This window comes from Meles meles, chromosome 6 (genome assembly GCF_922984935.1).
Source record: "Meles meles chromosome 6, mMelMel3.1 paternal haplotype, whole genome shotgun sequence".
Classification (NCBI taxonomy): Eukaryota; Metazoa; Chordata; class Mammalia; order Carnivora; family Mustelidae; genus Meles; species Meles meles.
Window position 1 is genome coordinate 67,932,858 of NC_060071.1, and position 15,860 is coordinate 67,948,717.

At 43.1% G+C, this 15,860-nt stretch overlaps 1 protein-coding gene and 1 long non-coding RNA gene across 2 annotated transcripts in view; both read left to right on the forward strand.

The window, feature by feature from the left end:
* The first annotated feature begins 3,403 nt into the window (after positions 1-3,403).
* On the forward strand, positions 3,404-8,259 carry LOC123944328. The gene is made up of 3 exons (XR_006818777.1): positions 3,404-3,545; positions 3,915-4,014; positions 7,951-8,259. It is a non-coding gene; the product is annotated as an uncharacterized LOC123944328 (long non-coding RNA).
* A 5,761-nt stretch (positions 8,260-14,020) lies between these two features.
* TRIM69 (tripartite motif containing 69) overlaps positions 14,021-15,860 on the forward strand; it is a 35,833-nt gene continuing 33,993 nt past the window's right edge. Inside the window, exon 1 of the mRNA XM_046007857.1 lies at positions 14,021-14,101. Within this exon, the coding sequence (XP_045863813.1) occupies positions 14,021-14,101 (81 nt within the window). The remainder of the gene's footprint in view (positions 14,102-15,860) is intronic.

The following is a 15,860-nucleotide window of genomic DNA, read 5'->3' on the forward strand; positions in this document are numbered from 1 at the left end:
TTCATGCATTAAAAACAATTCTGGGGGCGCATGGGTGGCTCAGTGGGTTAAAGCCTCTGCCTTGGGCTCAGGTCATGATCTCAGGGTCCTGGGATCGAGCCCCGCGTTGGGCTCTCTGCTCAGTGCGGAGCCTGCTTCCCCTCTCTGTCTGCCTGCCTCTCTGCCAACTTGTGATCTCTCTCTCAAATAAATAAATAAATAAAATATTTAAAAAAAAAAACCAATTCTGATACTTTGGAGAGCAAAAGAAGGAAGGTAAACCTTAGGGGGAAAAGAAAACCTGGTAAATAGAAATGGGGGGAAAAATTTAGTCATGTATCAAGCACTTACTATGATTAAAAAGTCTCTGACACAAAGAAGACATTTCTGTCTTTATAGCACAGAGACCTAACTGAAGACCGTGGTAATGTATGTAAGTCTTCCCAACCCCCACGGGCCACTTCCTCTTTTTACTGTCTTCATTAGAAAAAAACAGAGAGCACTCTTGCTGCCACACAAGGCCATAGTGCTATTTGAAGGGGTTTTCTAGGCATCCTGACTGTCTAGAAACATGCATGTCATTTTCATCGTCTGAACAATCAGGGAGCACGTTAGGTTGAGCTCCTGCAGAAGCAGTCCCCAATGCCAGAATCTGTATGTATATGACTTATAAAAACAGGTATTCAAGGAGAAATCAATAAGGGCTTGGGCGGGGTGGGGGGGAATGAAGGAGAGGGAATGGGAAGAAGCCAAGTAAAGGTGTGATTTCAGAAGTCACACACTCAGCCTGGTCCCAGGGAGCTCTAAAATACAGGAATACCCCTCAAAGTTAGTTCTGCCCTGGAGCAAAGGAGTTGGGCTTTGGCACCTCCTATCGGCTTGTTTTTGGCTATATGTTGCAGAGTGTGTTGTGGGATGAACATGAAATTCCCAGGTACTACCAGCTCACTCCAGTGCCTTAGGGTAACCTGCAGGGCGGGCGGGGGGTGGGGGGGTAATGTGCAGGTGCTAGTTGTTAGCAGCAAAATAAGAAAAAGCTGGGTATGGACTCACAGAGTCTGGGTGGGGCATCAGTGTGCTACTGAGAGTTTCCTGTTAACTTCCTCTGCAGGGCCCATAACACATGCAGTTCCTAACTTCCATTAAAAGTTCCAAATTTCTAGGGGCTAGCATTAAAGTGTAGATGCCACTGAACTCAGACCTAAGTTTGAATCCTAATTCCACAAAAGAAACTGGAGAAATCATTATTACTGGCTTGACCCTTTGGACCATATCCATAAAATGGGATAATTATTCCTACATCACAAAGTGTATTCACTTACTCAATCAATCATTTATTCAATAAATATGGAGCATCTACACCATGCCAGACACTGTTCAAGCGTTATTCTGAGAAGGAGATGGTAAGAAGAGCTCTGTGAAATGTACAGCTCCAGGCAACTGCTTTTACTTGCAGTGTTATTTATTTTCATAGCTTCCTAGATCAAGCAAAAATGACCTAAACCACAGCAAAGAGATAAAAGGGAAAACTTTTAAGCGTTTAACTGGTGAAAAAAACAAACCATGCTTCCACTCCTTTTCATGAAGGGCTTTAGGTAAAAGTCCTCACTCATTCTGGACAGTTCCCCAAAGGGAAGCCTGCTTTCTTCTGGCAGCCTCAGGATTTCTGGGAATGATCTTGCTCAGATATTATACAAACTGCATTCTTAGGAGCTTCTGGTCCTGCCTCTGTCACAGTTCATCCTCCTTTAAACCTCTTAATTTTTCCCAGCCTCAGTTTTCTTAACTGTAAAATGAAGTTTTCTGCCACCAACTGGTGATGGCGCAGTAAGTGGGTCACGTGTATATGGGAGCCTTCTCTGCTAGATTTTTAGGGTGGGGAGTCAGTTCTCAAGCTCAGGCTTGACAGACTGAGATGGACACAGGCCCCAGGACTCCACTGTAGATTAGAAGTTTTAACTCCAATCAAATCCACCCCCCACCCCATTTTCTCCAACACTTCCTTTTTACAAATCTTTAATGGTACCTTTACTAATTCGATTGTGAAGGCTAAGCAATTTAGTATGTGAATGCTCTGGCCTGGCTTCAGAGGCTCATGGAAGGAGTACCAGATGCTTGCAACTGGCCTAGGATCTCTGTAAGCCATGACCCTGAAGACAGAGTGGCACTATATTGATGGCTCAGACTCAGATATAGTATTGTTGGCTGTGGTGTGTTCCTCCTAAACAGTGAATATCTCTAGAAAAAATTCCAAATACAAAAAACAAACCGAAAACACACCTTCCTTTTAGTTGTCTGATAGTTGCATTCCTGGAAAATTCAGTTATATGGTCCTATTACCTGCCTGACCCCCTGATCTCAGAAAATCTCAAGTAGAGGATTCTGCTTAGCCAGCCTACCTTGTAGGAACTAGATTTTTAGAAGCTTCTGTCTAGCTATCAATCTTACCTTTTAGAAACAAACTAACAAACTACTGGAACAGAAAAAGAAACATTTGAGTAAGGTGCCTGCCCAGATGATTCAGAAAGTGTGGCAGTTACGGCAACCTCACTGTAATGTTAAAATCCCCTTCTGAATATCCCAAATGTTAATAAAAGGAGCCTGCTTTCCTTTGTTCTGGGATAGCAGCTGTGAAAATGATTACCCATGATCTCCCTGTCTGTACAAATAAAGTTGCCCTGAGGCAACTCTGTGTGGTGTAGTCTCTATTCATAAGTCATGGAGGAGTGGGCCCACTTTGGTAACAGTCCTGGCATACTAAATAGTTAATACAGGGGCTCCTGGGTGGCTCAGTGGGTTAAAGCCTCTGCCTTCAGCTCAGGTCACCATCCCAAGGTCCTAGAATTGAGCCCCACATGGGCTCTCTGCTCAGCAGGGAGCCTGCTTCCCCCTCTTTCTCTCTGCCTGCCTCTCTGCCTACTTGTGATCTCTGTCTGTCAAATAGATAAATAAAATCTTTAAAAAATAGTTAATACATATTCAAGAAATAAAATAATTGAAAAATAAAACATATTTTTACATGTGATTGTAAAGACCAGATTATAAGCAGGTTTCCATACATTGAGAGAGAGAGAGAATGAATGAATATGTGTGTGTGGGTGGGGGTGGGAAGATGGGGCCCCTGGCCCTCAGTCCCTATACCAGTTGGAACAACTAAAAATAGCCGTGTTAATTTCCAAAGCTTTTAGAGAGGCATATTGCCTCTATTGAATGAGAACCCCTTTTCTATAGAGTAGAGAGTTGCTGAGCTAATAATCAGGGGAAAGAATAAACAAACCGGTGCCTCCTCTTTCTCAGAAAGTGAAGCCTGCAGAAAGAGGAAACAAAGGACGGGAAACTCCCCTTTTCTAACCTAGAACATGGCTTTCCGCCCAGAGACTGGTGGCAAGCCACCATGGACTCGGGTTTTTTGATTGGTCAGTTGAGAAACTAAAATAGTTGGGTTAAACGGAGGGAAACCCCTAGCGCTTTCCGCGGTCCCGTCGATAACTTGCACTGAGACCCCCTCGCTTCATGACTTTGGCTATTTTTCGTTGAGCGCTGCCGCCAGCCTGAGCGAGTTCACGGTGAGCTCCTGTCCCATGCCGCCCCCTCCCTCCGCTTCTCTCTATCCGCAGGCTCTCCCTGGCCCTGTGGCAAATCTATCCTTCTTCCGGGCCCAATGTGGTCAAGCAACTGGGTTCAGCTTGCTGAGGCTCTGTCCAGATCCTACAGGGAAGCGGCTGAGGGACCAGGAAGTGGAGCGCCGCGGGAACGCACGCTTCGCCCGCATTCTCGCTGGATAGTTCTCTCCGCAGGACTGGGTTGATAGGACGAAACAGCGCAGTCACTGATGGGGTCCGTGGGTGGGGTCCGTGGGTGGGGTCCGTGGTGGTGGGCGCTGCTTTTTGGGGCAGCTCAGCCTCGACCTGAAGGTTCTGTTTCCCTGGGCACAGCGCGAAGAAGGAAGAGTAGGACGGTCAAAGAAGACAAATACTGGAGGGCGGTGATCTGGCAAAAAGCAGGTGTCTAGGGGAGTCTAAAAGAACTGCCTCGGTAAGTAGGTTGGCGATTCCAGTGGAGCCCTAAGCATTATGCCTTCGTGAGGGTGCCTCTCCATTTTCCTTTAGGACCCCACGCTTCCCCACCAGGTTCTAGGGCCTATGTCTGAATTCAGATTATGTCACATTGTTTTGTGTAACATTTCTATGGCAGCTTATGTGCTAGTTTTGGTAAAGCTTTATTGAGATGTAATTCACAAACCATACAATTCATCTATTTAAACAATACAATTTAGTGGGCTTTAGTATATTCAGAGTTGTGCAAACATCACCTCAATTTTAGAACATTTTCATTCTCCAAAAAGAAACCCTATACCCATTAGCAGTCACTTTCTATTTCTCCTCAATACCCCAGGCCTAAGGAACAACTCATCTTTATGTTGCTATGGATTTGCCTGTTCTTGACATTTCATATTAATGGTCTTTCGTGATTGTGTTCTTTTTCGCTTATGGTCTTTCGTGATTGTGTTCTACTACCTAATATGATGTTTTCTAAGATCATCCATATTATAGCAAGTATCTGTACTTTATTCTTTTTTACTGCTGAATAAAATTCCATTGTATTGATACACAACATTTTGTTTACCCATTCATTAATGGGCATTTGGGTTGCTTCCACTTTTTCTCTATTAATAATAATATTGTTATCAACATTCACGTACAAGTTTTCAGATTGGACAGATGTTTTCAATTCTCTTGGGTATACACCTAGGAGTGGAGTTGCTGGGTCATATGCTAACTATATTTAACCTTTTGAGGAACTCACAGACTGTTTCCCAAAGCTGCTGCACCATTTTACAGTCCTACCAGCACTATATCAGAATCCCATTTTTTCTGCATCCTCACTAACACTTTATATAATCTATTTTTTAAAGATCATTTTTTCCCCAAAGATTTTATTTGACAGAGAGAGAGAGAGAAATCACAAGTAGGCAGAAAGGCAGGCAGAGGGGGAGGAGAGAGCAGGCTCCCCGTGGAGCAGAGAGCCGATGCGGGGCTCCATCCCAGGACCCTGGGATCATGACCTGAGCGGAAGGCAGAGGCTCAACCCACTGAGCCACCCAGGTGCCCCTATCTATTTTTTAAATTACAGTCATCCCAGTGGGTGTGAAATTGTATCTCATTATGGCTTTAATTTGCATTTCCCTAATGATGACTGAAGGTGCATTATTTTTTAAATTATAAAATAATTTTTAGAAAAGACTTACATGCTGAAGTTTTGAGAACTATAACTATTTACATCATTTGCCCAAAGTCACAGAGCCTAGACCCAAACCAAGTCTCTCTTTTTTTTAAATATATTTATTTATTTAACAGAGAGAGCACAAATAGGCAGAGAGGCAGGTAGAGAGAGAGGAAGGGAAAGCAGGCTCCCGCTGAGAAGAGAGCCCGACGTGGGGCTCGATCCCAGGACCCTGAGATCATGCCCTGAGCCGAAGGCAGAGGTTCAACCCACTGAGCCACCCAGGTGCCCCCCAAACCAAGTCTCTTTATGGCAAATGCTTGAACTCCATCCCTCTTTTATAAAACAGAATCTGGGATAAAACTTTTAAAGAAAATTCCTCTTGATAGCTGTTAGAAAAGGAATGCTGGGCAAGATGAACCTCTGCGTGGACTAAATGGATCATTTCTTATTTGTTATTAGAAACCCAAAGGTGCAAAGAACTTTTTGGTCTCTTCATTTTTACTTTGTAAAAAATAAGTGTTTTCAAGGTACCTGGGTGGCTTAGTCAGTTAAGGGGCCCTCTTAATTTTGGCTCAGATCATGATCTCAGGGTCTTTGAGATTGAGTCCCCAGTCAGGCTCTGTGCTGGGTGTAGAGTCTGCTTAAGATACTCTCTCAACCTTTCCCTCTGCTTCTCCTCCCCCTTCTCTCACTCTCTTAAAAAAAAAAAAAAAAAAAAGTTTCCTTGAGATCCTCACACTGGATCTTGGATGAAGGAGTGGCCCTTTCTTGGTATGAAGTGATTTTTTTTATTTTTAAAATTTCTTTACCTATCATTTGAGAGAGAGAGAGAGAGAAAATGAATGGGGGGGGGGGAGAGGGAGAGATGGTCCCAAGCCGATTCCACACGGAGCATGGGGCTCAAAGCCATGACCCGAGACCATGACCTGAGCTGAAATGCTTAGTTGAATGCACCACTTAGGTGCCCTGGCACAGTGACTTTGTGCTTTTCTTCATGTAAGTGCCCTTTGGGCTTCTCCTTTCCACTGCCATCAGGACATGGAATGCGGAAAGACAAAAGTTTAAATTTTGTTTAAATGCATAACTATCAAAATATTTTGAGTACACATTTTTTTCCTTTGGATATCTATCAATTTTACATTATTTTACGTATCAATCTTACTTTAGATATTACCAAAACTTAATTTTTCTTTTTTTTCAGTTAAAAATTCAGATTGAATTTTCTTAAAAGTCATAAACCTGTACCCACCCACACACGTGGGAACACAGCAGTTGTGGAAGTGGAGACAGGAGGAACTAGAATCGGAGTTCAAATATGCCAGAAACTCTGGGCTCTAAATTCTTTTTTTTTTTTTTAAAGGCATGAGTCTTTTTTTTTTAATATTTTATTTATTTGACAGAGAGAAATCACAACTAGGCAGAGAGGCAGGCAGAGAGAGAGGAGGAAGCAGCTCCCTGCGGAGCAGAGAGCCCGATGTGGGGCTCGATCCCAGGACTCTGGGATCATGACCTGAGCCCAAGGCAGAGGCTTTAACCCACTGAGCCACCCAGGCGCCCCTGGGCTCTAAATTCTTATGTAGAATTTATTTAGAGAGTAACTGATCAACAGGTCTGAGACACTGGAGACTTTAACATTCACTGTAAACCTTGGAACAGCTCACTTCTCTGAAGACTGGATCCAACAAGCATAATGAATACAAGAATGTGCTATGGTAGCATGGTGAATTCCAGACAAACCCAAGAATTCCTTACAGCTGCGGAAGGAGTCCCAATTCCTGAGATGGTCTTAGAAGCAGAACTGATAGATCTCAGGGAAAGTAATGAAATAGTTGACCTCACCTGTGAATCCCTAGAACCTACAGTGATTGACCTAACTTGCCATGACTCTGTTGTGATTACTGAAGAAAGGAGGTGGCCAGGGGGAAACACAAGGTGACTCCAAGGTCAAAATGGCAGCTTTGTGGTGAATAGTGATAAGGAGGAGCTGATGAGAAACAGTGATGTGTATGTGACCAACAGTACCTGCCATAATCCCCTGGAAGAAGCTTTAAATTGCATACCACCTGGTTATATCGGGTGTTGAATTTGTATGGATAGGTACTGTGAGATTGAACTGAGTAGGTGACACACTTACTCTACAGAATGTGGCCACATCTTCTGCAGTCAGTGCCTCTGCACTTCCCTTAAATATAATAAAAATTGCCCAGTTTGTTTGAAAAACCTCAACTGCTATCAGTGCCACTGCACTGATATATATGAGCTGTCATGTGTCATTCATGGGCCAAGGGTTCTATCTATCCTGAATGACACACGCCTCATGCACAAACTATGGGTTGCTGGCATGCAGTATACTGGTCTCGAAAAGGCTGCTTTAGGGGCGCCTGGGTGGCTCAGTGAGTTAAAGCCTCTGCCTTTGGCTCAGGTCATGATTCCTGGGGTCCTGGGATCGAGCCCCACATCGGGCTCTCTGCTCCGCAGGGAGCCTGCTTCCCCCTCTCTCTTTGCCTGCCTCTCCGCCTACTTGTGATCTCTGTCTGTCAAATAAATAAATAAAATCTTAAAAAAAAAGAAAAGGCTGCTTTAAAAAATTGTTCTCTGGAGTATATGAAAAATTCATTTCTCACACACTGTGAGACTGCTTTTTGGTTCCTTTAGTTTCATATTTTAGGTCTGGACTTTAGTTGTCACAGTGTGCCAGAGACTAGTCGTTATTCTCAAAGCAATTTTTCCTTTTTTTTCTCATAGGAATCAATTTTTAAATGACAACACATGGGTATTTTGGCTCACATAAACAAGGGCAACATCATAAAGATAGTGGAGCAAATGGATGGAAGGAACCTGGAAGACTGACAACTTTGCAAGTCAGAGCCACCATACAAATTTGGACTTTTACTTGAGAGATAAATAAACGTTATTCTTGTTTAAGTAACCATATACGAGGTTTATTTAGAACAATGGAAACTTTATTTTAATCAAGGGACCAGGCAGGGTGCCGTCTCTGGGTTTCTCTGGATTTCCTGATTCCACTGGAGTAGAAGGAAGTCAGTCCTTCTGACGTCATCTCCAATCAGCGGGGTTCAGGTAGGTATATGGGCAGGCACCATGTCCCCTGGACTCCTACTGGCCTTTGAGCTAGTCTGAGGAGTTGTCTAGGCACGTGGGAATCTAGGGTTGTTGTTCTGTGCTCTCTGACCTGTCAGGCCAGAGAAGAGATGCCATCACCCTGGCTTTACAGGTGTGCCTGCCTCCACTACCCTGGTCAGCTAATCAACAAGCCAGCATGCCTCTCTGTGAACAAACACATCACTGCATCACCATCCCAGCTGCTCCACGGTCACTCACAGGCCTTAAGAAGACCTCCTCGCCACCCATGCTCCACCTCCAGCCAAACACAGGTTTTTTCTTCTTCTGCAGAGGCTCGTATAGCACTCACAATTCAGCCTGCACTTTAGAACTGGAGAGAATGGGATTTCTACAGTCCTCTCTCCTTTTCCCTCAGAATGAAATGGGCAGTAAAGTTTGTTCCTTACTTTCTGTGGCTATAGCAGTGCTGCTCTCCAACATGGAGGCTTAGTGGTGCCAATGGAATGGTGCCCATCCCTGTGTCGTATCTGTCTATACACTGCAGTCTCTGAAATGTCCCACACCCCAGGCTTTTGTTGCTTCACTTGACACAGGCTATGCAAGATGAATGTGGTAGGAGGTGCCTGGTAGGCTCAGTTGGTTAAGTGGCTGTCTTAGGCTCAGGTCATGATCCCAGAGTCCTGGGCTCCTTGCTCAGGAGGGAGCCTGCTTTTGCCCCACCCCCCTGCTCATATGCACATGCATGCGTGCTCTCTCTTGCTCCTGCTTGCTCTCTGTCTTAAATAACGAAAATCTTTTAAAGAAAAGATAAATGTGGTGTACTCCCTTCTGTGGGTTCCTTTGTATATTCTAAAATAAAAAGGGGAAGAAAAAGAACATGAAAATGAAAAAATTGAAAGCAATTTCCAAATATTACCTTTTTACATTTCAATACATCATCTTATGTGTCCTACTTTGGAGACTATTAATTGCTCTGTGACATAGCACAGTGCATCAGAAAACTGGCTAATGATTCAAACATCTGAGGTGCCTATTAAATGCAGAGTCTGCTTTTGCACATATTGCCTATGTGATCAGGATAAACAGCAGACTCTCTCTAGTTTGTCAGCAGCCCTCAAACCTCCCTATTGTATTCTCCCTAGCCCACTACACATTTCCGTTACCTGCAAAGCTCATGTAGACATTTGAGTTTTTGACTCTGCTTTACGGGGAAAAAAATAGAGGGGACTATGACTTTTTCAAAAAATCAAGATGAGGGGCGCCTGGGTGGCTCAGTGGGTTAAGCCGCTGCCTTCGGCTCAGGTCATGATCTCAGGGTCCTGGGATCGAGTCCCGCATCGGGCTCTCTGCTCAACGGAGAGCCTGCTTCCCTTCCTCTCTCTCTGCCTGCCTCTCTTGTGATTTCTCTCTGTCAAATAAATAAAAATCTTTAAAAAAAAATCAAGATGAATTTTATAGACAGCAAAATGAACTGATTTTTAAGTGTATAATTAGATGAATTTGGATATAAATATATATATGTGTGTGTGTATATATATATATAGTCATAATGACCAACACCCCAATCAAAATATAGAACAATTCCATCATTCCAGAAAGTTCCCTTATGCCCTCTTCTAGTCAATCCCCCTCATCCCCCACAAGCACACTCATACATATGCTTAGGAACACTGACTTTTATTACTTCATTGTCTAGCCCAGCTCATCAGGGAGAAAAATTTGATAGGGATTTGGAGTATAAGCAGTAGATAGGGATCAAATATTTTAGTGGCAGCATGACTTTTAATATTACCTCTTTTAAGAATCGAAGAAAGAAATCAATGAGAGAAAGACAAAAACCATACGATTTCACTAATATGTGGAATTTAAGCGACAAAACATTTGAACATATGGGGAAAAAAGAGCAAGGCAAACTAGGAAACAGACTCTTAACTACAGAGAACAAACAGAGTTACTGGAGGGGAGGTGGGCAGGAGGATAGATTCAATGCCTTATGGGTTAAGGAGGACATTTGTAGGGATGAACACTGGGTGTTGTATGTAAATGATGAATCACTAAATTCTACACCTGAAACTAATATGTTAACTAACTGGAATTTAAATAAGAACTCAAGAAAGGAAAATAAAAATGATACTTTAAAACAAAATGAAACAAAAATAAAAGTCTTTTGTGTGGACAGTCAGGGGTACAATAACTATTAATAAATATTAATTGAATGTAAAAAAAAGAACTGAAGCAAGATCAGGAGGGAAACAAACCATAAGAGACTCTTAATCTCAGGAAACAAACTGAGGGTTGCTGGGGAGTGGAGGCATAGGGATAGGATGGCTGGGTTATGGACACTGGGGAGGGTATGTGCTATGGTGAGTGTTGTGAAATGTGTAAGCCTGTTGATTCACAGACCTGTGCCCCTGAAGCAAATAATACATTATATGTTAATACAAAATTTTAAAAATCAAAAAAAAAATAATGACACCTGGCATTAAATAATAGCTATGGTCTAGGCACAGTACTAGGTTCTTCACACATCACAGGGAATCAAGGTATACTCTTAGGCAAGAACAGGAACCCAACAGGATGTAAGAGCGGAAGTTGAAGTGAGCGGCCACAGAGCATACAGACATGAATAATTTGACTGACTATTTTACATAGCTGTGGGAAGTAGTGAGAGGTAAAGAAAAGAAGATTAAGGCCACATCATGAATAGAGCACTCGGTCCCGTGGTATGAAATTTAGAGTTTATTCTGTAGTGGCTAAGGAGCCCCAAAGGCTCTGGGAGAAAGCCTCCAGAGAAAGATTATTAAGGATTCAGCATGATCCCAGTGAAGGCCAAAGATGGTGTTTGATAGCTGAAAGAAAAATATGGAGGAGGTGGGGCACCTAGGTGGCTCTGTGGGTTAAACATCTGCCTTTGGCTCAGGTCACGACCCTAGGGTTCTGGGATTGAGCATCACTTTAAGCCACTCACTGAGCCCGCATCAGGCTCTCTCTCTCTCTCTGCTCTCCCCCCTCTGCTCATGCTCTGTCTCTCACTTTCTCTCTCAAACAAAAAGAATAAGATATTAAATAAATACATGGAGGTAAATAAATAAATAATTCCACCTGTTGATTTTCCTCTCAAAACAGAAGTGTATAAGAAAAAGGATGAAGGAACCTCGGTCTGAGGATGTTGGTAGTGCACATGTGCTCTCCTGCCCTCAGATGTCTAGCAGTTTCATTTTAGTACAGCCAGCAGAGCTGTGCAAGCCTTTGAACTGCGGCGACTCCTAGGAGATGGTATCTGTTTGAAGGTGACAACGATAGGACTCCAGGGGGACAGCGATGGAAGTCTGGATTTAGCTCTCAGGTATCCTTTTGGAAAAGTAGAAGCTCATGCGACAAGAGTGGATACGGGATTAGGAGAGGTGGACATTCAAATGTATTCACTTGAGGACTGATCTAGCTTTAAACCAAGTTAGCCTCACAGTGAAATAATCTGGCAATGCATATTTATCATTTCCTGCTGTTCGCTGGGTTACAGCAGAGAATGAAAGCCAAATATCTTGAGCTGGGACATATTTGCATTTCATCAACCACAAACTGAAATGGAACTATTCAAGAAAGGGGTTAAGAGAGACAGAGTAGAGAAGTCCCACCCAAGTTTCAGCAAGGACTGGTCTTTTCTATCATCCGGTCCACAGTGAATTCACACCTACTGTAAATATTAAGTACACCTGCCAGGAGAAACAAACTCCTTTCCAAGAACCTAAAATTGTTACAAAGGATTAAACTTTTAGATCCTTTCCTTAGCTACTTTAATTAGGTCCCACTGATTTGATATTAAAATCTGTGTACTGTGATGACTGTCTCAGGGAGTGTTAACAGAGTAAAATAGGTTTCAATGACATCATTACCTCGGTGTCTGTCGCTAGAAGAGTAGCTTCCCTGCAGCAAAAACAGGGAACAGCAGCAGCCGGCACCTGCACAAATGCACACGAACTCCCAGTGTTTCTTCCCTACTGGCCTCCTTGGGCCTTTCTGACAGCCTCATGGATACTGAGAACCACCAAAGCTCTCCAGAAGGCACAGATCCTTGTCTGCAGGCCCTGTTGTCCTAGTGTCCTATCCAGTAGTCCCTGGCTGGGTTGGGAGCTGAGGCTAGTAGGCAAGGTTGGGCCCTACCTACTGGGTATTCATGGTTAGGGTCAGCAGGCTATTCTGCCAGACTTATTTATAAACAGTTTTAGACATTTGTTAAACACAGTACTTTAGAAGTCAAACACAAAGTTTTCTTCTTCCATCTCCATTTTCATAGTTCAGTTTCACGGTATTATGCCAGTGGGTTTCTGACTTTGAGACAATCTTTTTCTGCTTCACTATCCAGGGACTATTCACAGGATGCTCTAACATGGTAACTGTGACAGTATGGGAAACATTACTCAAGGTAGCATTTGATCTGGGCCCTTCCCTGACTCTCTTAGCTGTCAACAGGCAAAAAGATCCTAAAGGGCATATTCCCTTTTCCTGTGGAGTGGCACATAGAAGGCATAGGGCCCCAGATGTGGTTCTGCCAGTATCACTGACTCTCTAAAGGGAGAGCAGAAGGGCTGCCAGGGTGGTGTGACAGGATAGGGACAGTAGTCACCCATACCACTTAGCTTCTCTGCTGAGAAAAGAGCCTTTAGAGAATGAATTTTTCTCTGCCTTTCTTCTGAACAAGGCCAAGCCACAGAGACAACAGTTGTTCTTTTCTCCAACCAGAAGAGAGTAGGTGCAGTGCTTTGCTAGGCATGGGCCATTCATTAATTCATGGCCCATTCATCTGCTCATTTACTTGGGTATTTATTAAATTTTCATAGTGTGGTAGGCCTGTGTAGTTAAAAAATGTACAAGATAGGGGCGCCTGGTGGCTCAGTGGGTTAAGCCTCTGCCTTTGGCTCAGGTCATGATCCCAGAGTTCTGGGACTGAGTCCTGCATGGGGCTCTCTGCTCAGCAGGGAGCCTGCTTCCTCCTCTCTCTCTGCCTGCCTCTCTGCCTACTTGTGATCTCCGTCTGTCAAATAAATAAATAAAATCTTTGAAAAAAAATGTACAAGATAGTCCTTTCCTCCAAGAAACTCACAGCTAGTGGAGAAGAGATGTGAAAAACATTTGTAATACAATGAAAGAAATAATGCAGTGTGATAAAAGCTATGATAGAAATATCTGCCAGGTCCTCACTGAACCATAAAAGAGGAAATAACTCTGACTTCTCAGTAACTTCCTTGGGTTCTAGAAGATGGAAAATTGAATTTTTAATTTATATTCAGCTTTGTTGGAGTCCTTGAAGAGACTGTATCTCTTGTTATATTTAAAGACAGAAAGTTAATTTGAGGGAGCAGAAGATTCATCAACAATCTGCTATACCAATGTCAGCACAATTACGGTAGCTCTACCAGGTGCTCACTGTGTGCCAAGAGCTGCTAAACTCATTATATACATCGTTTCATTTAATCCTCACTGAAATCCTATGAAGTAAGCATTATCATCTATATTTTTTATAATGGTAAGATTGAGGCTTGGAAAAATAAAAGTAACTTTGATTTATGACTTTGTTTTTGTTTCCCTCCCCTACAAATTACATGGTAAAACCTGGTACATGTAGCTTCTTAGATATCACTGTCCACTGCCTCCCCCAACTTTGTTTTACTTTTTTTTTTTTCAAGATTCTATTTATTTATTTGAGAGAGAGAGAGAGACAGAGAGACAGAGCATGACTAGGAGTGGGGATGAGAACAGGGGTGGTGAAGAGGGAGAGGAAGAAGTAGGCTCCCTGGTGAGAAGGAAACCCAAGGTAAGGCTCAATCCCAGGACTCTGGGATCATGACCTAAGCCAAAGACAGATGCTAAACCAACTGAGCCATCCAGGCAACATCCAACTTTGTTTTTAAATAGTGAAATAAAAACTTGAAGTGCCCCGTTGTGAGATTTGGGACCTCATGCTATATAGATTTTGGCATCACAATCTTTAAAGGCGGAAGGGAGTCTTAGGAAGTCACAGCTCATGGGAGGAACTGATTCCCAGAGGAGTTAAACATCTTAGCCAGCATTATTCAGTGCTCTGGGTTCTTCAGTGGGACAGAAGGCTTCTGTCTTTTATACCAGTATTCTTGTCCCAGGGCTACAGGCTCAAGAATGTGCAAGACTGTAGGATTTAGAACAATCATCTTTACTGAATGAGGTTAAACATTTCAGCCAAAGGGCACCTGGAGGGTTCAGTAGGTTAAGAATCTACCTTCGGCTCAGGTCATGATCTCAGGGTCCTGGAATCAAGTCCTGTATCAGGCTCTTTGCTCAATGGGGAGCCTGCTTCTCTCTCTCCATCTGCCCCCTCCCCCTCTCTTGTTCTCTCTCTTAAATAAAGTCTTTTTCAGAAAATTTCAGCTAACAACAAAAATATTCAAGATGAAACAAAGTTAATTTTTTTTTAACTTAAAAACATAGTTCTTGGGGCGCCTGAGTGGCTCAGTGGGTTAAATAAAGCCTCTGCCTTTGGCTCAGGTCATGATCCCAGGGTCCTGGGATCGAGCCCCGCATCGGGCTCTCTGCTCAGCAGGGAACCTGCTTCCTCCTCTCTCTCTTCTCTGCCTGCCTCTCTGCCTCCTTGTGATCTCTGTCAAATAAATAAATAAAATCTTAAAAAAAAAAAAAGAACATAGTTCCTAGCTGATCATCAGAATTTAATAGCCATTTATTTGATAAGGAGTTTTATCCAACAAATGCCATGTACTGTCAAGGTGAGCAAGACACAGCACTACCCAGCCCTTGTCTATACTTTAGTGAAGGGACAGACATGCAATCAAACAAAATAATTATGTACAGGTATGCACAAAGATCTAAGATGCTATAGAAATGTGTAAAGCACTAATTCTCAACTGGGAGGGAATCCCACCCCCATGTACCTAGCAGACATTTGGCAGTATCTGGAGACAGTATGGCTTTGATAACTAGGGAGGTGCTCCTGGCATCTGGTGAGCAGAGGCCAGAAATGTGGGTAAACATCCTAAAATTCACAGGACAGCACCCCCACCCAACAAAAATTTAGCCAGCTCAAAATGTCAGCAGGGCTGAAGGTGACAAACTCTAGTACAGAGTACTACAGAGTATACAGTACAAAATATTTTCTACAATGGATAGGAGAAGGGAGTAAAATTTGGTGAGGCTGGTTATGGAAAAGTTTACTAAAGAGATAATGATTGGGGTTGGGGGAGAGGGCACCACAACAGAAGGGACAACATGTGCAAACTACAGAACCTGGCGAACCTGGCATACCTGGACAAGCCCAAACACCAGAGGAATATTTGTGGGCATTAGGACTGGACAGTGAGGCATTGAGTAGGAGACAGACATTCAATAAAATCTATTGAGTTAAAGGAATTACTATAAGAAAATCTGTTGGTCACTCAGAAGCACAGTCTAGGTACAAATCTCTGTGAACCAAAATGACTCAAGAAAGAAATGAGGTTTCTCTCATCTTGCTTCCTTAAGGGCCTAGCATTCTCCAGGCATTTATATCTCAGAAATAGAGTCGGGCTGTTTGAATGCAATGTGAG